Genomic DNA, 23723 nt, shown 5'->3' with positions numbered 1-23723 from the left:
TTGCATAATTAACCCTATTTAGAAGAAATGTGAACAGTTCCGGTACTTTCTAAAATAATTAAAATAACTTCTCGGATCTTCCGTTATAAATTATTTCAGCAAGGATGCTGAGCAACCGAGCTGACATCTTTTCTTCATCCAGTCACGAATCGAAACAAGTTTCTTATTTTTTTCTAATGCAGCGATTTCATGCAACAAGCTTTAACTCCATCACAGCTCTTGTGATGTGCAGCTGCCAAAACTTTCATTTCAGACACGACTCGGGGACCCACAAAACGACGAAACTGAAGTATACACTGGTGTTGCCGTGTCTACAGCCATATACGAAACCACTTTTGTGCAACTCATTCCACCCGACAAGTGGCGCAGCCCGTAAGGCACTGCAAATGTGATATTCTGATACAGTAATAATTAGCGTAACCACCAGAACGTCGAATCTAAACGTGCAAATGAGCACGCACTGTGTCGTACCGTTGCCGGATGTCAGTTTGTGGGGTAGAGTTCCACGTCTGTTGCACTCGGTCGGTCAATACAGGGATGTGGATGACGCCGAAGTTGTCATTCGATGATGTCAGTTACGTGCTCAATTGGAGACAGACCCGGTGATTGAGCTGGCTGAGGCAGCATGTCGACACTCTGTAGAGCGCGTTGCGTTACAACATCGGTATGTGGTGATGTTATCCTGTTGGAAAACAACTCCTGGAACACTGTGAATGGCAGCACAAAAGGCCAAATAACCAGACTGACATACAATTTTGCAGGCAGAGTGTGTAGTACAACCACGAGAGTACTCCTGCTGTCATACGAGGTGCAGCCCAGTTCTAAGGCCTCCGATTTTTTTTCTCCGGACTGGAAAGAGATAGAAACATCCACATTGTTTTAAAATGAGGCCGCGTTCATTGTCAATACGTCCCAGAGATGGCAGCACCGTACGGCAGATGGAATTTTACCGCCAGCAGCGAGAATGAGAACTGTTTTAAATACTTAAAATGGCGACGTTTTCCTTACTTGAACAGCGTGCAATCATACGTTTTCTGAATTTGCGTGGTGTGATACCAATTGAAATTCATCAACAGTCGAAGGAGACGTGTGGTGATGGAGTTATGGATGTGTCGAAAGTGCATTCGTGGGTGCGACAGTTTAATGAAGGCAGAACATCATGTGACAACAAACTGAAACAACCTCGGGCTCGCACAAGCCGGTCTGACGACACAATCGAGAAAGTGGAGAGAATTGTTTTGGGGGATCGCCGAATGATTGTTGAACAGATCGCCTCCAGAGTTGACATTTCTGTGGGTTCTGTGCACACAATCCTGCATGACGACCTGAAAATGTGAAAAGTGTCATCCAGGTGGGTGCCACAAATGCTGACGGACGACCACACGGCTGCCAGTGTGGCATGTTTCCGAGCAATGTTGACGCACAACGCCAGCACGAATGGGACTTTCTTTTCATCAGTTGTGACAATGGATGAGACGTGGATGCCATTTTACAATCCAGAAACAAAGCGCCAGTCAGTTCAATGGAAGCACACAGATTCAACGCCACCAAAAAAATTTCGGGTAACCGCCAGTGCTGAAAAAATTATGGTGTCCGTGTTCTGGGACAGCAAGGGCGTAATCCTTACCCATTGCGTTCCAAAGGGCACTACGGTAACAGGTGCATCCTACGAAAATGTTTTGAAGAACAAATTCCTTCCTGCACTACAACAAAAACGTCCGGGAAGGGCTGCGCGTGTGCTGTTTCACCGAGACAACGCACCCGCACATCGAGCTAACATTACGCAACAGTTTCTTCGTGATAACAACTTTGAAGTGATTCCTCATGCTCCCTACTCACCTGACCTGGCTCCTAGTGACTTTTGGCTTTTTCCAACAATAAAAGACACGCTCTGTGGCCGCACATTCACCAGCCGTGCTGCTATTGCCTCAGCGATTTTCCAGTGGTCAAAACAGACTCCTAAAGAAGCCTTCGCCGCTGCCACGGAATCATGGCGTCAGCGTTGTGAAAAATGTGTACGTCTGCAGGGCGATTACGTCAAGATGTAACGCCAGTTTCATCGATTTAGGGTGAGTAGTTAATTAGAAAAAAAATTGGAGGCCTTAGAACTTGAATGCACCTCGTACAAAATAACTCCAGGTGTAGGTGAGATGTGTCAATACAGCAGACAGGTCAGATGTATGTCCTCAATGGGCCTCCTCACCAACTCATGGCCATCACTGGCGCAGAGGCAGAACCAGCTTTCATCACAAAACACAACAGGCCTCCATTCTGCCCTTCAATGTGCTCTCACTTGACACCAGTGAAGTCGCAAATGGTGACACTTTGAGGTCAGTAGAATGCACAATACAGGGCATCTTCCTTAGAGTTGTCCTTGAAGTAATTGATTTGCAGATGCAGTACGATGTGCCAGAGCCATACACCGAACACGACGGTCTCCCCTCCGAGTAATGCCATGTGGCCGGCTAGAGCCCAATCTCCTTGCAAGCGTACATTCTCGTGTACAGTTGCTACATTCTTACCGTGCCTTTCTGCAATATCACAGAAGGAACATCCGGCTTCTGTTGTTGTTGTTGTGGTCTTCAGTCCTGAGGCTGGTTTGATGCAGCTCTCCATGCTACTCTATCCTGTGCAAGCTTTTTCATCTCCCAGTACCTACTGCAACCTACATCCTTCTGAATCTGCTTAGTGTATTCATCTCTTGGTCTCCCTCTACGATTTTTACCCTCCACGCTGCCCTCCAATACTAAATTGGTGATCCCTTGATGCCTCAGAACATGTCCTCCCAACCGATCCCTTCTTCTGGTCAAGTTGTGCCACAAACTTCTCTTCTCCCCAATCCCATTCAATAATTCCTCATTAGTTATGTGATCTACCCATCTAATCTTCAGCTTTCTTCTGTAGCACCACATTTCAAAAGCTTCTATTCTCTTCTTGTCCAAACTAGTTATCGTCCATGTTTCACTTCCATACATGGCTACACTCCATACGAATACTTTCAGAAATGACTTCCTGACACTTAAATCAATACTGGATGTTAACAAATTTCTCTTCGTCAGAAACGCTTTCCTTGCCATTGCCAGCCTACATTTTATATCCTCTCTACTTCGACCATCATCAGTTATTTTGCTCCCCGAATAGCAAAACGCCTTTACTACTTTAAGTGCCTCATTTCCTAATCTAATTCCCTCAGCATCACACGACTTAATTAGACTACATTCCATTATCCTTGTTTTGCTTTTGTTGATGTTCATCTTATATCCTTCTTTCAAGACACTGTCCATTCCATTCAACTGCTCTTCCAAGTCCTTTGCTGTCTCTGGCAGAATTGCAATGTCATCGGCGAACCTCAAAGTTTTTATTTCTTCTCCCTGAATTTTAATACCTGCTCCGAATTTTTCTTTTGTTTCCTTTACTGCTTGCTCAATATACAGATTGAGCAACATCGGGGAGAGGCTACAACCTTGTCTCACTCCCTTCCCAACCACTGCTTCCCTTTCATGTCCCTCGACTCTTATAACTGCCATCTGGTTTCTGTACAAATTGTAAATAGCCTTTCGCTCCCTGTATTTTACCCCTGCCACCTTCAGAATTTGAAAGAGAGTATTCCAGTCAACATTGTCAAAAGCTTTCTCTAAGTCTACAAATGCTAGAAACGTAGGTTTGCCTTTCCTTAATCTTTCTTCTAAGATAAGTCGTAAGGTCAGTATTGCCTCACGTGTTCCAGTGTTTCTACGGAATCCAAACTGATCTTCCCCGAGGTTGGCTTCTATTAGTTTTTCCATTCGTCTGTAAAGAATTCGTGTTAGTATTTTGCAGCTGTGACTTATTAAACTGATAGTTCGGTAATTTTCACATCTGTCAACACCTGCTTTCTTTGGGATTGGAATTATTATATTCTTCTTGAAGTCTGAGGGTATTTCGCCTGTTTCATACATCTTGCTCACAGGCTTCTAGTAGCCCTATAACACGACCTCGTTCAAACTCAGTGAATTGTTGATAATGGTGCCTTTGTTGACTTTAAAGGCATTCTTAACTAACACCAAATCACCACATCCAGTCTCAAAGGTAACATGTGACGGGTGTGAAATTTGAGTAGACATCATCTTTGAGATGTGGAAACATGCCTACCAACTTTTGATAATCTTGTACACGCCCTTTTTGGTGCTGCAATTATCTCTCTCTCTCTCTCTCTCTCTCTCTCTCTCTCTCTCTCTCACTTTTTGTGTGTGTGTGTGTGTGTGTGTGTGTGTGTGTGTGCGTGTGTTTGTGTGTGTGTGTGTGTGTGTGTGTGTCTCTCTCTCTTTCTAAACAACCCAAGGTTGCTTCATCAGGAAAGAGGGAAGGAGAGGGAAAGACGAAAGGATGTGGGTTTTAAGGGAGAGGGTAAGGAGTCATTCCAATCCCGGGAGCGGAAAGACTTACCTTAGGGGGAAAAAAGGACAGGTATACACTCGCGCACACACACACACACACACACACATATCCATCCGCACATAACAGACACAAGCAGACATATTTACTACTACTACTACTACTACTACTACTACTACATGATCAGACCCAGTGGACCACACACTTCCACAACTTTCCTCCTCCATTCCATTCTGTCCATTGCTGCTATCCGCCATCCATCCACATCTATTGACACTTGGTTTAAATCTTCATGGAGCCCATTCCTTCAACGCTTCTTGGGTCTACCTGGGGGTCTCTTTCCTGTAGGTGTGAAATACAGGAGCTTCCGAGGCCATCTGCGATCTTCCATCCGGGCCACATGGCCGGCCCACTCCATTCCTTTGGCTTTGACAGCTCCTTCTCTTAGTTGTATCTGATCCTCCATTAGCCTGTGTTTGCATCCAGAACAGGACCGAAGCTCTTCCGAAGCACTTTTCTCTCAAAAACGAGAAGCTTATGGAAGTCCTGTTTCCGGACAATCCCCGTCTCAGCCACATAAAACAACAGGCTGGATCAGGGTTTTGTACAGTCGAATCTTGAACTGTCTGGAGAGATATCTGGACCGAAGCAGTTGTCCTAGGCTGTGGTGAGTTGTCAGTGAAAAGTGCCCCTAGGTATTTTGACGAAGGACTTTAGTGCCTGTCCATTGCTCAATGCCTCCTCTACGTGGTGAGTAGCACTCTATCCTACTTTGTATTGAAGATGCAATACTATTTTTTTTACAATCGACTATACCAGTAGTGCTACTCCAATAGGACCAGATATGTACACACTGAAAGCTCCTGACCGACAGTGTAATCACACATCTACAAAGCAGCATTAAACACTGCTGCAAGAGAACAGATGGCAATGGAGCACAAGTCACGGGTCAAACTCCAAGATTTCATTAAAAGTATCAACTGCAAAATGCTTTCTGATTTTATGACTCATATTTTCACTAATAATCGTATTTACATATAATGTTCACGATGTCCTGCCACACACATAACAGCCACTGTAGCAGATAATGACAAACAGACTCGGAGTCCTTACGACGAGGTTTGTCAGAGTGCTAATTTCAATGAAAGACCGAGGGTTCAGGATATAAAATAAGGCTTCAGTGTGAACTCACCAGAAAAGTCCCGAGTGAGTGCGAAGAATTCTGGCGACTCTTTCTGCACGAGTGACAGCTTCTGCCTCTTTGAGAGCTTTGTCAGGTCTGTTGCAATCACCTCCTCTGCCTCCGCCTTCTCTTCACCCTTCTCGTCCTGTGAAACCCAATGAGTGTGAGAACTGATACACTCAGAGAACTGATACACTCACATTGTTATGTACCAGCCTGAAGCAAAAGGCAAAAATAAACAATGTACCAACAATTTTTATTTAGGTTACAGTGAGACACACGGTATTATAATAACCATACAAAACAATGGTACTAATGAATAACAGTTGTTGTTGTTGTTGTTGTGGTCTTCAGTCCTGAGACTGGTTTCATGCAGCTCTCCATGCTACTCTATCCTGTGCAAGCTGCTTCATCTCCCAGTACCTACTGCAACCTACATCCTTCTGAATCTGCTTAGTGTATTGATCTCTTGGTCTCCCTCTACGATTTTTACCCTCCACGCTGCCCTCCAATGCTAAATTTGTGATCCCTTGATGCCTCAAAACATGTCCTACCAACCGATCCCATCTTCTAATCAAGTTGTGCCACAAACTTCTCTTCTCCCCAATCCTATTCAATACCTCCTCATTAGTTACGTGATCTACCCACCTTATCTTCAGCAATGAATAACAGAGAAAGTATAAACTGCAAAATCTGCATATACAGAATAACAGTTTATAATATTACATTTAACTTCTCAGACCACTCCACACTTACATTTACATGACTATTGTGGAGTTCACAGTTTTGTTTTTGACAGAAGCTTTGTAGAACCACTTTCAGACTATTTCTGACCGTTGGACACTCGAACAGCATGTTAGAAAAATGGACACCTAAATTTTTCCATGTGCGCTCTCCCGATTTTTAAGATGGTCATTTCTCCCCTATGTAGGCGCAAGTCAACAAAATAGTTTCACATTTTGAGGAGAAGGTTGGTGATTGAAATTTCATGAAAATCTTTCACTGCAATGGACAAAAGCTCATTTTATTGATTGCCATTCACCTATCATATTTGTGGCGCTCTCTCCATTATTCCACAAACAAGCTACTGTTCTTTGAACTTTTCTATGTCCTCCGTCAATCCTATCTGGTAAGTATACCCTGCACAGCAGTGTTCCAGAAGAAGAATAGTAATCCCTAGGTACAAGGGTGAAACAAATATAAAATGGAACTTCGTTACATGTTTATTTAAGATTCAGAAAAATTCATACACATGAACTTATTTTTCTGTATATCTCCCGAACACGGAACACATTTTTCCTCATGTATACAGGGTGTTACAAAAAGGTATGGCCAAACTTTCGGTAAACATTCCTCACACACAAAGAAAGAAAGTATGTTATGTGGACATGCGTCCGGAAATGCTTACTTTCCATGTTAGAGCTCATTTTATTACTTCTCTTCAAATCACATTAATCATGGAATGGAAACACACAGCAACAGAACGTACCAGCGTGACTTCAAACACTTTGTTACAGGAAATGTTCAAAATGCCCTCCGTTAGCGAGGATACATGCATCCACCCTCCGTCGCACGGAATCCCTGATGCACTGATGCAGCCCTGGAGAATGGCATATTGTATCACAGCCGTCCACAATACGAGCACGAAGAGTCTCTACATCTGGTACCGGGGTTGCGTAGACAAGAGCTTTCAAATGCCCCCATAAATGAAAGTCAAGAGGGTTGAGATCAGGAGAGCGTGGAGGCCACAGAATTGGTCCACCTCTACCAATCCGTCAGTCACTGAATCTGCTGTTGAGAAGCGTACAAACACTTCGACTGAAATGCGCATGAGCAAGTACAGACACAGCACCAAAGGAAAGAAAGCTTTGACCTTTGAGCTCAAGGCACTAAGAGAAATGAAGGTCTCACCTTAATGGCAAAGCCACCTAGGGAAACAATAGTTTTTCAGAATAAAATTCAGTCAACAGTTGCAAATATAGTTTTGTTACACCTTGTCAGCTTCGACAAATTAATTTGTCATCTTCAGAAGCCTGCAAAATTAGGTATATTATACACCTTTGGACTTTGACTATACATTTATGTAAAGTATAAGAAACATATTACAGAAACTTACTTAGTATTGGTTCTGCACATGCCAGTATCTTATTCATAAAAGCATAATGTCATGATATGTCCAGAAACAAACACACTGTGTGTGATTGCTGTAAGCACAAACTGACAATTTACAGTAACTGAATCACAGCTACATATATGTCACCTGTTGTGCTGGCAGCAAGGAGCATATATAAAAACATAACCAAGGTATATAAAGAAGTTATATATAACACATTTGAAAAAACATGGCACATGGTTCTAAAATACAAAAGGAATGGGCTACCTTTCACATTTTATAAAAGTCTTGTCTTAGTGGCAATGGCAGCTATACAAAGGAAAGTCTTACCTTAATAGTACAAGCATAAATACAAATATGGATCTAAAGTTTGTCCCAAATTCATACAAGAAGCAATTTTGATAAACATCAGTTTATTATCAGCAACTATAGATTTTTATTGTTTCATAAAGCATAGATTATAGGGTTAAGTAAACACTATTTTGTCAAAATTTTCCATGACTGTTTTGGATTAATAAGGCTGAATTTTATTAACACAGTGCTCAGTTTCCTCTTTCAAGGTGTGGGTGGTCATGGGCTTTTCTGCATAAGCCCTAAGACTTAAAAAAAAAAAAAAAAAAAAAAAAGGTCCAACACCTTTAAACTGTTTTATTTTGGCGGACAAATCTTATCACCAAAACGGGAAATTACATGATGGGGAAATGACTTGTGTAGTAATTATTTCTCACGCTATATTGCACATGGTCTGTCTAGTTGAAACCACATGTTGTCCAAGTCTATATCTTGCAATTTAGGTACAAACAAGTGGGTTATTGTGCCATTATAGTGGGCATCATTAACAGTTATGGCTTAATCAGTTGCATTTTTGAATAAGAATGGTCCCATGATGACTTCAGCCCAAAATTCGCAACAAATAGTGACATGTTCTGGATGCATTCATTTCTCAACCAAATCTTGTGGATTTTCTGAACCCCAAATGAGAAAATTTTGACAATTAATTGAGTCACCAAGATGAAAATGACCTGCAATGGTGAAGATGATTTTGTCTGAAAAACTAGCATCCACTTGTTGTTCCATAATCCATTCAACAATGTCTATTCATTGTGCATTGTGAGTAGGCTTTAGTTCTTGAGTCAACTGAACTTCATGAGCACAAAAATGCATATCTTTCAAGAGAACACACTGTATAGAGCTCCTCAAAATTTCAAATGCTCGGCCACAGTGCTGATTTGATGTCCCTGGACTCTCAGCGACACTTTGACGGATTGCTTTGATGCTTTGTGTTGAACAATTTGTTGAAGGACAACCAGAGCGTTTAAGACCACTAACTGATCCAGTCCCCTTACATTTTTTAATTAATGTCTTCACAGCTGATGAAGTTGAATTATTATTCCAGACCATATTTTGAACAAAAAAACTGCACACTGTAGCTGCCAAACTTTCATTATTTTTAAAATATTGGTCAACAATGAAAACATACTGTTCTTTAATGTAGAACTCTAATTTTAATAATCCAGAGTTGTCAGCTGTTGTGATGTCTTTTTTTTCCGATAGCACAAATGGTGCAAAATACAAATCTTGCATGAATTTTGGGACACCTGATAAACTTAGAGATAAAGGAAGCAATTGAAACTAAACTCTGAAATCTATGGTAAAAGTGTCAACACCAATGAAAATTTGGCATTCATAGTAAAGGCACCAATGCAACTAATGCACTGATCTTAATGGTAATGCCATAAAGCTGTCACCACAGCTCTAAAAGCACCAACTCCAATGAAAACAGTGCTCTGATCATAGTGATAGACATAACATTGCCAATAACGGTGTCACCTTAGTAGTAAAGGCACCAATAGAAATGAATGTCCAGCTTTCATAGTAAAGGAAATGGAAAAAATGTCCTGATCACCATGGTAATTTACCACTGCAAATAATGATCTGAATTTAACGGTAAAGACGTCACTGCAAATAAGGCTGTGATCTTAGTTGTAAAGATGTTTGGTCGATCTGTTTAGGTGCGGGGACCAAACACCGAGGTCATCAGTCCCACCAGATTAGGGAAGGATGGGGTAGGAAGTCAGCTGTGTCCTTTCAAAGGAACCATCCCTGCATTTGCCTGAAGCGGTTTAGGGAAATCACAGGAAACCTAAATCATAATGGCCGGATGTGAGTTTGAACCGTCGTCCTCCCGAATGCGAGTCCAGTGTGCTAACCACTGCACCACCTCGCTCGGTTGGTAAAGACGCGAGCAAAGAAAGGCAACACCTCAATGGTAAAGCATGAGTGGAAGTATAGCTTTGACCATAGTTTTAAAAGCAGCTATATCAATGGAGGCCTGGCTTTGGTGATAAATGACGCACCACTGCTGCTAAGGGACTAGCCTGAGTGCTAAACGCACTGACACAAGTAAAATGTTTAAGCTAACAGCTAATGCAGTGGTGAAAATTCAATGAGGAGACAAAAGTCACGGGATACCTCTGAATATTGCATTGGACCTCCTTTTACCTGTGTAGTGCAGCAACTAGATGGGGCATGGTCTCAACAAGTTGTTGGAAGTCCCCTGCAGAAATACTGAGCAATGCTGTCTCTATAGCTGTCCATGGTGCACATTGTGCACAATTTAACCTCTCGATTTTGTCTCACAAATGTTCAGTGGGATTCAGGTCGGGCAATATGGGTGACCAAATCATTCGCTCGAACTGCCGAGAACATTCTTCAAATCGATCGCCAATAATTGTGCCCCAGTGACTTGGTGCATTGGCATCCATAAAAATTCCGTCATTGTTTGGGAACATGACATCCACGAATGCTCCAAACATAACCAGGACCCAGTCCATTCCATGTAAACACAGTGCACACCATTATAGAGCCGCCACCATGTTGCACAGCATTTTATTGACAACTTGGGTCCGTGGCTTCGTGGGGTCAAACCCTAGCCGTCAGCTCTTACCACCTGAAATTGGAGTTCACCTGACTAGGTCACACTTTTCCAGTCAGCTAAAGACCAACTGATACGGTTACGAGCCCGAGAGAGGTGCTGTAGGCGATGTCGTACTGTTAGCAAAGGCCCTCGCGTCGGTTGTCTGCTGCCACATCCTATTAATGCCAGAGTTCGCTGTACTGTCCTAACGGATACATTCATTGTATGTCCCACATTGATTTCTACAGTTCTTTCACACAGTGTTGCTCGTCTGTTAGGACTGACAACCCCAAGAAAATGCCAATGCTCTCAGTCGTTAAGTGAAGATCATCAGCCTCCGCATTGACTGTGGTGAGAGGTAATGCCTGAAATTTGGTATTCTCGACACACTTTTGACACTGCTGACCTCAGAACATCGAATTCCACAACGATTTCCAAACTGGAATGTCCCATGCGTCTACCAATCCGTGTTTGTCTGTTAATTCTGTTGAGTGGCCATAATTGTGCTGGAAACCTTTCCACATGCACTGCCCTTTTATACCTTGTGCACACAGTGTTACCGCCATCTGTATGTGTCTATCCCATCACTTTTGTCACCTCAGTGTTTATGTCCAAAATTAATAGTCAAGGCATTAATACAAATGAACTTACAGGTGGTGGTGGTGGTGGTGGTGGTGGCGGTGGTGAAATTGTTTGGGCATATGACACTCAAGCCTTGTAACATTTGTGAAATTTCTCTTGGGAAACACGCTGTGGTGACACCCACTGCTCCAATGGAGTACGGTGTGGTCCTACATCTTTGTACTGGTGAATAATACTCACAACAATTTAAACATCAAGAAAATAATAATTCTAAATAATAGGTCTACTATAAACATAAATATTATTTTTTCGTGCACATGGAGAACAGTACAGAGGGATGATGCATGTCTCGAGCACAGGACAGCAGTGGTGGTGACTTAGAAAGAAAATACCTGCTCGGACTCAGCAATTAGTATTATGTCGATTGCCACCCTGGCCTGTAGTTATACTGACTTCTCAAGGAAATATGTAGGAACAATGAAAGTGTACTGGAAACAAAGCTACATCTACATCTACATCTATTATGTGATAATACAAAATGAGCTGCCCTTTTTTGCACCCTTTCAATGTCCTCCGTCAATCCCACCTGGTAAGGATCCCACACCACGCAGCAATATTCTAACAGAGGACGAACGAGTGTAGTATAAGCTGTCTCTTTAGTGGACTTGTTGCATCTTCTAAGTGTCCTGCCAATTAAACACAACCTTTGGCTCGACTACCCCACAATATTATCTATGTGGTCTTTCCAACTGAAGTTGTTCATAATTTTAACACCCAGGTACTCAGTTGAATTGACAGCCTTGAGAATTGTACTATTTATCGAGTAATCGAATTCCAATGGATTTCTTTTGGAACTCGTGTGGCTCACCTCACACTTTTCGTTATTTAGCGTCAACTGCCCCCTGCCACACCATACAGCAATCTTTTCTAAATCGCTTTGCAACTGATACTGGTCTTCGGATGACCTTACTAGACGGTAAATTACAGCGTCATCTGCGAACAACCTAAGAGAACTGCTCAGATTGTCACCCAGGTCATTTATATAGATCAGGAACAGCAGAGGTTCCGGGACGCTTCCCTGGGGAACACCCGATATCACTTCAGTTTTACTCGATGATTTGCCGTCTATTGCTACAAACTGCGACCTTCCTGACAGGAAATCACGAATCCAGTCGCACAACTGAGACGATACCCCATAGGCCCGCAGCTTGATTAGAAATCGCTTAAGAGGAACGGTGTCAAAAGCTTTCCAGAAATCTAGAAATACGGAATCAACTTGAGATCCCCTGTCGATAGCGGCCATTACTTCGTGCGAATAGAGCTAGCTGCGTTGCACAAGAACGATGTTTTCTGAAACCATGCTGATTACGTATCAATAGATCGTTCCCTTCGAGGTGATTCATAATGTTTGAATACAGTATATGCTCCAAAACCCTACTGCAAACCGACATCAATGATATAGGTCTGTAGTTCGACGGATTACTCCTATTACCCTTCTTAAACACTGGTGCGACCTGCGCAATTTTCCAATCTGTAGGTACAGATCTATCAGTGAGCGAGCGGTTATATATGATTGCTACGTAGGGAGCTATTGTATCAGTGTAATCTGAAAGGAACCTAATCGGTATACAATCTGGGCCTGAAGACTTGCCATATCAAGCGATTTGAGTTGCTTCGCAACCCCTAAGGTATCTACTTCTAAGATACTCATGCTAGCAGCTGTTCGTGTTTCAAATTCTGGAATATTCCATTCGTCTTCCCTGGTGAAGAAATTTCGGAACACTGAGTTCAATAACTCCGCTTTAGCGGCACAGTCGTCGGTAACAGTACCATCGGCACTGCGCAGCGAAGGTATTGACTGCATCTTGCGTCTGCGTCTTGTGTACTTTACATACGACCAGAATTTCTTCAGATTTTCTACCAAATTTCGAGACAATGTTTCGTTGTGGAACCTATTGAAGGCATCTCGCATTGTAGTCCATGCCAAATTTAGCGCATCTGTAAATTTTAGCCAATCTTCGGGATTTTGCGTTCTTCTGAACTTCGCATGCTTTTTCCGTTGCCTAAGCAACAGCGTTCAGACCTGTTTTGTGTACCATGGGGGATCAGTTCCATCTCTTACCAATTTTTTAGGTATGAATCTCTCAATTGCTGTTGGTACTAAATCTTTGAATTTGAGCCACATCTCGTCTACATTTGCATAGTCAGTTCGGAAGGAATGGAGATTGTCTCTTAGGAAGGCTTCTAGTGACACTTTATCCGCTTTTTTAAATAAAATATTTTGCGTTTGTTTCTGGTGGATTTGGAAGAAACTTTTGAGTGAGAGACAGCTACTAAAATGTGAAGTAACACCATCTCAGAGTTGTACATCTTGTTGATGAACTTGATGGAGAAATATACAATATTTAACTAGGAAATTTGCCAAACAGTCACGCAATTTGAGAAGTTACTTTATTTTATTTTGGCTAAGAGCTTCAGCAATTCAATACGCCATCTTCAGGCCCCGTATGCACCTCTCAAAGATTATCAATACTGGCATACAGGGGCCATCTCTTTCTGGATGTTTTATATTCTCAAGTGCTTCCAAAAACAGATGACCCCTGTATGCCAATATCAATAACCTTTGAGACCTGCATATGGGGAATGAAGATGGCATACTGAACTATCAAACCTTTTAGTGAAAATAAAGTAACTTCTGAAATTGCACGGCTGTTTGGCAAATTTCCTTGTTAAATATTTGACCGGCCGCCGTCCCGTGCCCACACTGGAGCTACAGAGATGAAATATACCGTACGTTAGACGTCTGTTGCAGACGGAAATAACATTTCCTTTTAGTTTAAAAGAATAAATAAAGCTTTGGTGAGTGAGTCCAGAAGACTGATGCTGACAGCACACAGACAAGCCGCAGTCGTGAGTCACTGCCTAAATAAAATGGGCATAGACATACACGAGTATGTGTCTAGCTGATTTTGAAAGGAAAAATGTATGCATCAGCCACTCTGCAACACACTAAAACATAAGAGTTTAGATCCCCACTTAAATTACTGCTGCCCTCTCATCAGAATACAAAACAAAACTCTTAAAATTTGGTTTATTGTAAAGACATCAATCCGAATACAAACTCTGATCTAATGCCACAGGCAGCTCCAGCCTTAGCAATAAATGCAAAAATGCAAATTAAAGCTAACATTAGCAGTTAATGGAGCAGTGCACATAAGAGCAGGCAGAGGGGGTGTTCCCAGAAGCAACCAGTATTGTAATTCTGTACATCGTGTACTTCTAGCTCCAGTCTGCACTGTCAGAGAGCCATCGTAGGCCTAACAGCATCTTCCATCGAAGATAACTGTACTTCCTGTGGCAGTTCTCTCAGATACTGATACTCTGCCCAAAAAATACCAATATACGTCAGCGATATTTTTACACCGATATATCAATAACGAAATTGAAACAATTTTTAATGCAACTAGTGTGCTATTTCTTCACACAGACATTCTTCACAAACAGCTGCTGAAAATAATGAACAAAAGTCTAAATGACAGGACTGCTCTTTGCAGTTGCCCGAGACGTGTGAGGGCAAATGCTGATGTAATCGGTGCTTGGCGCTACCGACAGAAACTGCAGTGTTAACTTCACCACAGTTGTGAGACTGGATTCGTGATTTCCTGTCAGGAAGGTCGCAGTTTGTAGTAATAGATGGCAAATCATCCAGTAAAACTGAAGTGATATCAGGTGTTCCCCAGGGAAGCGTCCTGGGACCTCTGCTGTTCCTGATCTATATAAATGACCTAGGTGACAATCTGAGCAGTTCTCTCAGGTTGTTCGCAGGTGATGCTGTAATTTACCGTCTAGTAAGGTCATCCGAAGACCAAGATCAGTTGCAAAGCGATTTAGAAAAGATTGTTGTATGGTGTGGCAGGTGGCAGTTGACGCTAAGTAACGAAAAGTGTGAGGTGATCCACACGAGTTCCAAAAGAAATCCATTGGAATTCGATTACTCGATAAATAGTACAATTCTCAAGGCTGTCAATTCAACTGAGTACCTGGGTGTTAAAATTATGAACAACTTCAGTTGGAAAGACCACGTAGATAATATTGTGGGGAAGGCCAGCCAAAGGTTGCGTTTCATTGGCAGGACACATAGAAGATGCAACAAGTCCACTAAAGAGACAGCTTACACTACACCCGTTCGTCCTCTGTTAGAATATTGCTGCGCGGTGTGGGATCCTGACCGGGTGGGATTGACGGAGGACATCAAAAGGGTGCAAAAAAGGGCAGCTCGTTTTGTATTATCACGTAATAGGGGAGAGAATGTGGCAGATAAGATACGCAAGTTGGAATGGAAGTCATTAAAGCAAAGACGTTTTTCGTCGCAGCAAGATGTATTTACGAAGTTTCAGTCACCAACTTTCTCTTCCGAATGCGAAAATATTTTGTTGAGTCCAACCTACATAGGCAGGAACGATCATCAAAATAAAATAAGAGAAATCAGAGCTTGAACAGAAAGGTTTAGGTGTCCATTTTTCCCGCGCGCTGTTCGGGAGTGGAATGGTAGAGAGATAGTATGATTGTGGTTCGATGAACCCTCTGCCAAGCACTTAAATGTGAATTGCAGAGTAATCATGTGGATGTAGATGTACAACTACTAGGCTGCTGGTGTTTGCAGAAATGGAAAAAAACAAGGAATACAACACAAAGAGTTCCAGACAAATCCAACATGTGATGAAACCACCGAACAAAGGACCCATCGGAGACCTTTTATTGTGCCATTACGTGTAGTTATAATTGCTAGCAAAGTGGTTACTGCCAAGCTGAACGTGCATAGTTTTCCTTTCAATTCTTGCTCTAAGGGGGATAAGCAAGCTGCTAGCTTGTTGATGTACAAAACAGCTCGTAACAAATCAATATTTAAATATACAGCTCTAAAACCGGCAGTATATTTACAATGTGAAGCCGATATTTTCGTAGCACAGTTTGTCGGTATCTCCTCTGTTGATATATTGATACTTTTTTCAATATATCAAGGGCCGATAATGATATTTCTTTAAATATTGATGTATTGGATTCCGATGTTTCTAAAAATATTGTCGCAGAAGAAGCTAAGTAGAACCGTGGTGTAGTGGTTATGATACTGAACTGTTGCACAGGGGGGTTGTGAGTTCAAAACTCACCTCAACTGTAGAATTTTAATTTCTATATTCAGTTCAAGTACATTCTAGAAGTATCCACAAATATCAAGAATCATTGTACTGGAATTTTCTGTAACTGTATACATACTGTATGTGTTCTGGCCGGAGGCAGTTCGCTCCACGCTCTTGTATGTGCAAGTGCTGATAAACCTTCGTTAAGTGAAGTTAGTGTTCATCATTCAACTACTTACACCTTCTTCTATGTCACATTATTCCGGTAGAGGCACTGGGTAGCTGAAACGCCTTTCCACCGTGTTGGGATTGACCTCCTCAGACGATTTCCAATGTCTGCTAGTGGTAATAGCTGGATTATTGTTTGCACTGATTATCTGACATGCTATGTCATTACAAAAGCCGTGAAAACAGCCGAAGCATTCGAGGTAGCCAAATTCGTAGTGGAAGACAGTGGATTAAAACATGGTGCCCCAAGGTCATTAATTGCAGATCGAGGGAAAGTTTTTCAATTGAATCGTGTGACAGAGATAAACCTTCGGTGCAGCATTACTCATCACATGACGACTGCCTACCATCTGCAACCTAACAGGCTTACTGAACGCCTTAATAAGACCTTGGCCAACATGCTATCAGTGTTCATCAATGTTCAGCAGAGCAACTGGGATGAGGTGCTACCTTTCATGACGTTTGCCTACAACACCGCCAAACAAGACACCACAGGATTTACGCCATTTTTCCTGGTGCACGGGTGTGAGGCGACGACAACGACGGACCCTGTTTTTTCATTACATCCTGGTGGCGTGGACGACAACTACAACGGCCAGGTGTTAACCAGAGCTGAGGAAGCTCGGCAGTTAGCTCGACTCCGCACACTGCAGGCTCAAGAAAACGATCTCCGAAGGTACGATGCGAGCCACCGCCCTGTTGTCTACCAGCCTGGTGGCCTCATCTGGACCTTCACTCCCGTTCGAAAGCTTGGTCTCTCTGAGAAGCTCCTCAGGCGCTACTTTGGACCTTTTATGGTTGCAAGACAGTTGACTGATGTTACTTATGATGTCGAAGATTTCGACCCCGACACAAGACGACAAAAGATCAGAGATGCGGTCCACATCCTTCACATGACGCCCTACAAGGATCCTGCAGCCCAGGGTAAATTCAAAGCTCCAGCGACAGGCAACAAGCGGAAAGGTGACAGAGAAGTTCTAAAATCACCACCAGGGCGAGCATCTGTCATCGGGAGTCGGAGTATGTAGGACCGATGACTCGTTCCCGGACTAGGAGGACGTGACACCGAGACGCTATTCTCTTAAGGAGGGAGCAATTTCACAGAAGAAGCTGAGTAGAACTGTGGTGTAGTGGTTATGATACTGAATTGCTGCACGGGGGGTCACGAGTTCAAAACTCACCTGGACTGTAGAATTTTAATTTCTATATTCAGTTCGAGTACATTCTAGAAGTATCCACAAATATCAAGAATCTTTGTACTGGAATGTTCTGTAACTGTATTTACACTGTGTGTGTGTTCTGGCCAGATGCAGTTCGCTCCGTGCTCTTGTATGTGCAAGTGCTGAATAAACCTTCGTTAAGTGAAGTTAGTGTTCATCATTCAGCTACTTACACCTTCTTCTACATGACAATATCAACAGTCTTAGCCTGTAATGCCATCTCAAAATGAAGAAATTGCCAACTCTAGCAAACAACGTGCACCTGTAGAGTTTTGTTCTTTATTCGGCAAGAACCCAGCAGAAACTGATGTACAATACAGTGTACAAGAAAACACGCTCAATGAAACTCAAATTTACAAACGGTTTTCTCAATTTAAAAAGGGGGAACGATCACTGAATATCTCCCCTTTCTGATCATCCTTCAACTGCTCAAACTGACGAACACATCAGCAAAATTCATTATTCTGTCAGTGAAGATAGATGCCAGACAATCAGTGAACAACACAGCTTATGTAAGTTGTTCTAGGACATAATTTAGTACATTTTGAATGCCGATTTGGAAATGCAAATAGTGGCAGCAAAGTCTGTGCCCAGATTTCTCATCAGGATCCAAGTGAACAGCACATTCGAGCCTGTCACAAAATGGAGGACACGTTCAAACATGGTCCTAATTTTATTGACAAAATCATCACAGATGATGAGTCGTGCCAATATGGGTAAGGACTGCAAAGTGAACAGCAGTCAAGTTAATGGAAGTCACCTGGCTCGTCTCGTCCAAAAACAGCTTGTCATGTGAAATGGAATGAGAAAACAATGCTGATCTGTTTGTTTTTTAACTTCAAAGGGATCGCAATCTCCAAATTTGACCCTCAAAAGTGGATAGTAGACCAACAATTCTATTCGGAGGATACAAAAAGGTTGCACAGAAGCTCTGCACGAAATCGTCAAGTTCTGTGAAATTCTGGCAGGCAGTTTTTGCACTAAATCTTCTGTGCACACAGATCTCAATATTCGGTAATTTTTGGACACGATGAAAACAACTACCTGTATCTGTGCAACCTATTTGCCAGATTCAGCTCTTTTGGACTTCTTCCCGTTCTTCAGAATGAAAATGGACTTGAAAGGAAAGTGTTTTGATGATGTGGACAGTATAAAACACAATGCCACAACAGCACTAGTGGGTATTAACTCAGGAGGTGCTTACAAAGCTAGAACAGATACAGGGTGGCACATGAAATGTGTTACTACTTGTTTCTTTCACAATTTACGACACACATTAGATATCCCGCTGGGATCTCTACAGCAGTACAAGCAGAGCTTGGAAAAACAAATGAGTTACAAAATGACGCGTAATTCATGACACTGCCACTAGGAGACTAGTAAGCAGCAATGGCTGACAATGGAAGACTGACGACACAGCAATGATCGGCAATTGTGTTACTTTTTCACGAAATGAAAAGCCTTGTTGTGACTCAGAGGTGTTTTCGACAACAGTTTAACACGCGATGGGTCCCTTGCAAGAAGGCCATCCACAGGTTGTACGATAAATTTGTACAGGAAGGAACAGTATTGGAAGTGAAGCAACCCCGGCCTAAACCTGTTTGTTCGCCGGAGAATATTGAAGCGGTACGAGTTGCTGTACAGAGAAGTCCCAGGAAATCGTGTAGAAAGGCAGCAGTGCAACTGGGAATATCCAGACGTCCCATTCAATGCATTCTTAAAAGTGACCTCCATATGTACCCATACAAGATGACCTGTGCACAGAAGCTCACTGAAGAACACAAGCAGCAGAGACTACTGTTTGCTCAGTGGGCGGAGGATAGGGAAGAAACTCTCAACAACATTTGGTTTTCAGACGAAGAGCATTTTCATTTAGACGGTGTGGTTAACAAACAAAATGTACGCTTTTGGTCCACTGAAATCCCACAAGTGGTTCACGAACGACAACATTATGCTCTGAGGATTACAGCGTGGGCAGCAATTTCCAGTCACGGACTTATTGGACCCTTTTTCTTTGAAGGAACTGTGAACAGCGAGCGGTATTTGAGCGTGCTTCGCAATAGCTTCATTCCACAGCTTCTAGCTACTGCCTTGCCCTTCAACATGCAGTGGTTCGTGCAAGATGGAGCAAGGCCACATACTGCAAACACTGTGTTGGAGTTCATACACGAGCATTTTGACATGCGGATCATTTCACTCAGGTTTCCAGGTTGCTTCAATGACGGACAAAATTGCCCCCCCCCCCCTATCCCCCCCAATAGTCCAGACCTCAATCCGAGTGACTTTTTTTTTTTTTTTTTTTGGGGGGGGGGGGGGGGGGGGTACCTAAGGGAAACATGATTTAATGGAGCTCAGATGACTTATTCTTCAAGCTTGCAGTGAAATTACGGAAGACATGTGCCGTAGGGTAATCACTAACTTCAGTGTTTGCTTGAAGGAAGTTAGGAAATGAAATGGTGGACATATTGAGCATGTGCTGAATTAGAACAAATCTCCATGAACGGCTGGCTCTTCATTGTAGTATATGTTCCTTTCAGATTGTATTGACAATAAAGTTTATATTCAAAAACAAAATGGTATCACATTTCGTGCACCACCCTGTATTTGGACATGTGCCATAGTAATGGTGCAGAGTATTTTGAAAGACACTAACATCATATACTTTAAAAGATTCTTGTTTCTTACAAAGAAATCCCATTAGTTACGATCCACATGGTGACATCCTGACCTTAGCGACGAAGGCGCTGAGGCCGAAGTCCTCGTCCCGCAGCTGGCTGGCCAGACGCTTCTGGATCTGCCGCGCCTCCTCCTCCTCCAGTCGGGCTGCCTCCTCTTCCTCCTCCTTCTGGAAGCCTGAGAAAGACACACACTGCTCACTACACTAGGGATATGTGGGTCTGAGCACCGGTACAGTATACGGTAACATCCAGTGTCAGGGTGTGTAGGCAGAAAAACAAATTCCCGGATTTGCCAGTTAAAAATACACTTATTCCCAGGCGAAAATAAACTTTTTCTGTGTTAAGTGACAGCATACTTTCCCTTGGAGCTGTAAAACATATCAATCCTCTGAATGGTAAAGGTTTTACTTCCCGGCACTTTAGGAAACACAACCCAGCAAAGTAAGAACATATTTTGGAAAGATCTTCGGTGTGTAGCAACACGTACACTACATATTTTTGTATTACGGAAGTATAAACACAAATTTCCCCAAATACGGCACACTAGTTGCCAAAGCACTGAAACTGACATTGCAATTCACTTTTGTCAGCCCATCACAGTTGACAGCAGATGATCTCGTCAGCCAATGACAGCAGATATTCAGAGCATAGGACATGTGATGCATTCAGCCAGCAGCAACATCAACAATGACTAGTACCAACACACAAACAGGAGAAGATATCGTTTAAATTAATACACGTACAGTGAGGCTACAAGAAAAGTTAAACTTTCACACATAATTTTTTTTTTTTTTTTTAGTGTGTGTTATACACACATCAAAAAATGTTTTGCATTACCCCAGTTCCCATAACTCCTGAAGATACAAACTGACTGCGAATATTCTATCACAAACACAGTCCCTTTGACTGTTCCGAGACGTCACTAAACACACCCAAAGATGTACACAACCATGCACGGGCAGTGCCTATTAGACAGAGGGGGTCTGACATTCGATCAATTCCAGTCATTCCACCAGGGAGGAGGCACACGGCTCGTGTTGTCTGTAGTTCAACCGTGCCTAGACGGTCAATACCGCAATTCGATCGCGCCCGCATTGTTCCTTTGTGCCAGGACGGACTCTCAACAAGGGAAGTGTCCAGGTGTCTCGGAGTGAACCAAAGCGATGTTGTTCGGACATGGAGGAGATACAGAGAGACAGGAACTGTCGATGACATGCCTCGCTCAGGCTGCCCGAGGGCTACTACTACAGTGGATGACCACTACCTACAAATTATGGCTCGGAGAAACCCTGACAGCTACGCCACCATGTTAAATAATGCCTTTTGTGCAGCGACAGGACATCACGTTACGACTCAAACTGTGCGCAATAGGCTGCATGATGCGCAACTTTACTCCCAATGTCCATGGCGAGGTCCATCTTTGGAATGACACTGTGCAGCATGGTAGAGATGGGCCCGACAACATGCCAAATGGACCACTCTGGATTGGCATCATGTTCTCTTCACCAATGAGTGTCACGTATGCCTTCAACCAGACAATTGTCGGAGACGTGTTTGGAGCCATCCCAGTCAGGCGGAACACCTTAGACACACTGTCCAGTGCGTGCAGCAAGGTGGAGGTTCCCTGCTGTTTTGGGGTGGCATTATGTGGGGCCAATATACTTCTGGTGGTCACGGAAGGTGCCATAACGGCTGTACGATACACGAATACCATCCTCCGACTGACAGGAAAACCGTATCGGCAGAATATTGGCGAGGCATTCATCTTCCTGGACGACATATCGTGCCCCCATCGTGCACATCTTGTGAATGACTTCCTTCAGGATAATGACGTTGTTGTACTAGAGTGGCCAGAATGTTCTCCAGACATTAAACCTACCGAACGTGCCTGAGATAGATTGAAAAGGGCTGTTTATGGACGACATGACCCACCAACCACTCTGAGGGATCTACGCTGAATCACCATTGAGGAGTTGGACAATCTTGACCGACAGCACCTTGATGAACTTTTAGATAGTATGCCATGGTGAATACAGGCATCCACAATGCAAGATGACGTGCTACAGGGTATTAGAGGTACCGGTGTGTACAGCAATGTGGACCACCATCTCTGAAGGTCTTGTTGTACAGTGGTACAACATGCAATGTGTGGTTTTCATGAGCAATAAAAAGGGCAGAAGGATGCTCATGTTGATCCTATTTCAGTTTTCTGTACAGGTTCCGGAACTTTTGGAACTGAGATGATGCTAAACTTTTTTTGATGTATGTATATCAAACACAAATGTGCCAGTAAAATTTTAAATAATGACATGAATGTCCTGGAACCGAGGTGACGCAAAACTTTTTTTGATGTGTGTATATCAAACAAAAATGTGCCAGTAAAATTTTTAAATAATGACATGAATGGCTGGTTTCTAAGTCCCAAATTTTTCTAAGCAGCTGGTTCTCAAGATGTTAAGTTTTGAACGAGAGTCAGATGTCCGTGATTCGAGAAATTCATCACACATTCTCAAATAACATAATTCATGTTGCTTAAAAGGAAATTTACTTTGAAAGTAACACTTCTCAAACCACCATTCGCAATATTTTTCTGCAGCGTGTTAGAAATGTAGACAGTTCTGACATCACACTCACTGAAAGCAGTTTGCTGTTACAAAGTACTGCGAAGTCTTTGTCCTTAAGGCCTTTGACACATTTCGCTGTCAGCAAACACTTGTGTGTGCACTGTGTTCTGTTGTTGTAATGGGACATTTTCTTAGCGACTAAAGTTTTATTTTTGTGTTTTTCTCTCATTTATATTCAGGGTGTATACGCAGACAAGGAAAATAAATTCCTAGATTTTTCCCAGGTTTCCCGGTTAAAAAACACACTTTTTCCCGGGTGAAAATACACTTTTTCTGTGTTAAGTGACAGTATACTTTTCCTTGGAACTGTAAAACATATCAATCCTTTGAATGGTTATGGTTTTATACATCAATGTAGAACTTCTCAGCCCTTTACAAAACGAAACTAAGAAGAAAAGACCATGTAGGTTGGATATTTTCGTATTACGAAAGTATAAATTCAAATTTCACCGAACACCGCATGTTACTTTCTGGAGCATTGAAATCGAGATTGCAATGCGCTTTTGTAAGCCAGTCATAGGTCATGTCACATGATCTCGCGAGCCGATACAGCTGATATTCAGGGCTTAGAACATGTGATGTAGTCAGCCAATAGCATTATCACTGTTAAGTAGTGCATACACACAAATAGGAAAAGTTAATGGTGTAAATTATACATAGTGTTGC

The 23723-nt window shown here is 42.6% G+C and overlaps 2 protein-coding genes across 2 annotated transcripts in view; one reads left to right on the top strand and one right to left on the bottom strand.

The window, feature by feature from the left end:
- LOC126427096 (something about silencing protein 10) overlaps nt 1-23723 on the bottom strand; it is a 197419-nt gene that overhangs the window by 110229 nt on the left and 63467 nt on the right. The window contains exons 4-5 of the mRNA XM_050089299.1: nt 20484-20608; nt 5567-5702 (exon numbers count right to left, since the gene is read on the bottom strand). Of these exons, the coding sequence (XP_049945256.1) occupies nt 5567-5702; nt 20484-20608 (261 nt within the window). The remainder of the gene's footprint in view (nt 1-5566; nt 5703-20483; nt 20609-23723) is intronic.
- Nucleotides 1-23723, top strand: part of LOC126427094 (zinc finger protein ZFP2-like) — a 718966-nt gene that overhangs the window by 662533 nt on the left and 32710 nt on the right. The gene's annotated exons all lie outside the window — the stretch shown is intronic.

The sequence above is a fragment of the Schistocerca serialis genome, chromosome 11 (assembly GCF_023864345.2).
Source record: "Schistocerca serialis cubense isolate TAMUIC-IGC-003099 chromosome 11, iqSchSeri2.2, whole genome shotgun sequence".
Taxonomy (NCBI): domain Eukaryota; kingdom Metazoa; phylum Arthropoda; class Insecta; order Orthoptera; family Acrididae; genus Schistocerca; species Schistocerca serialis.
Note: the sequence above shows the minus strand (reverse complement) of the source record. Positions and strands in the feature narration are given on the sequence as shown.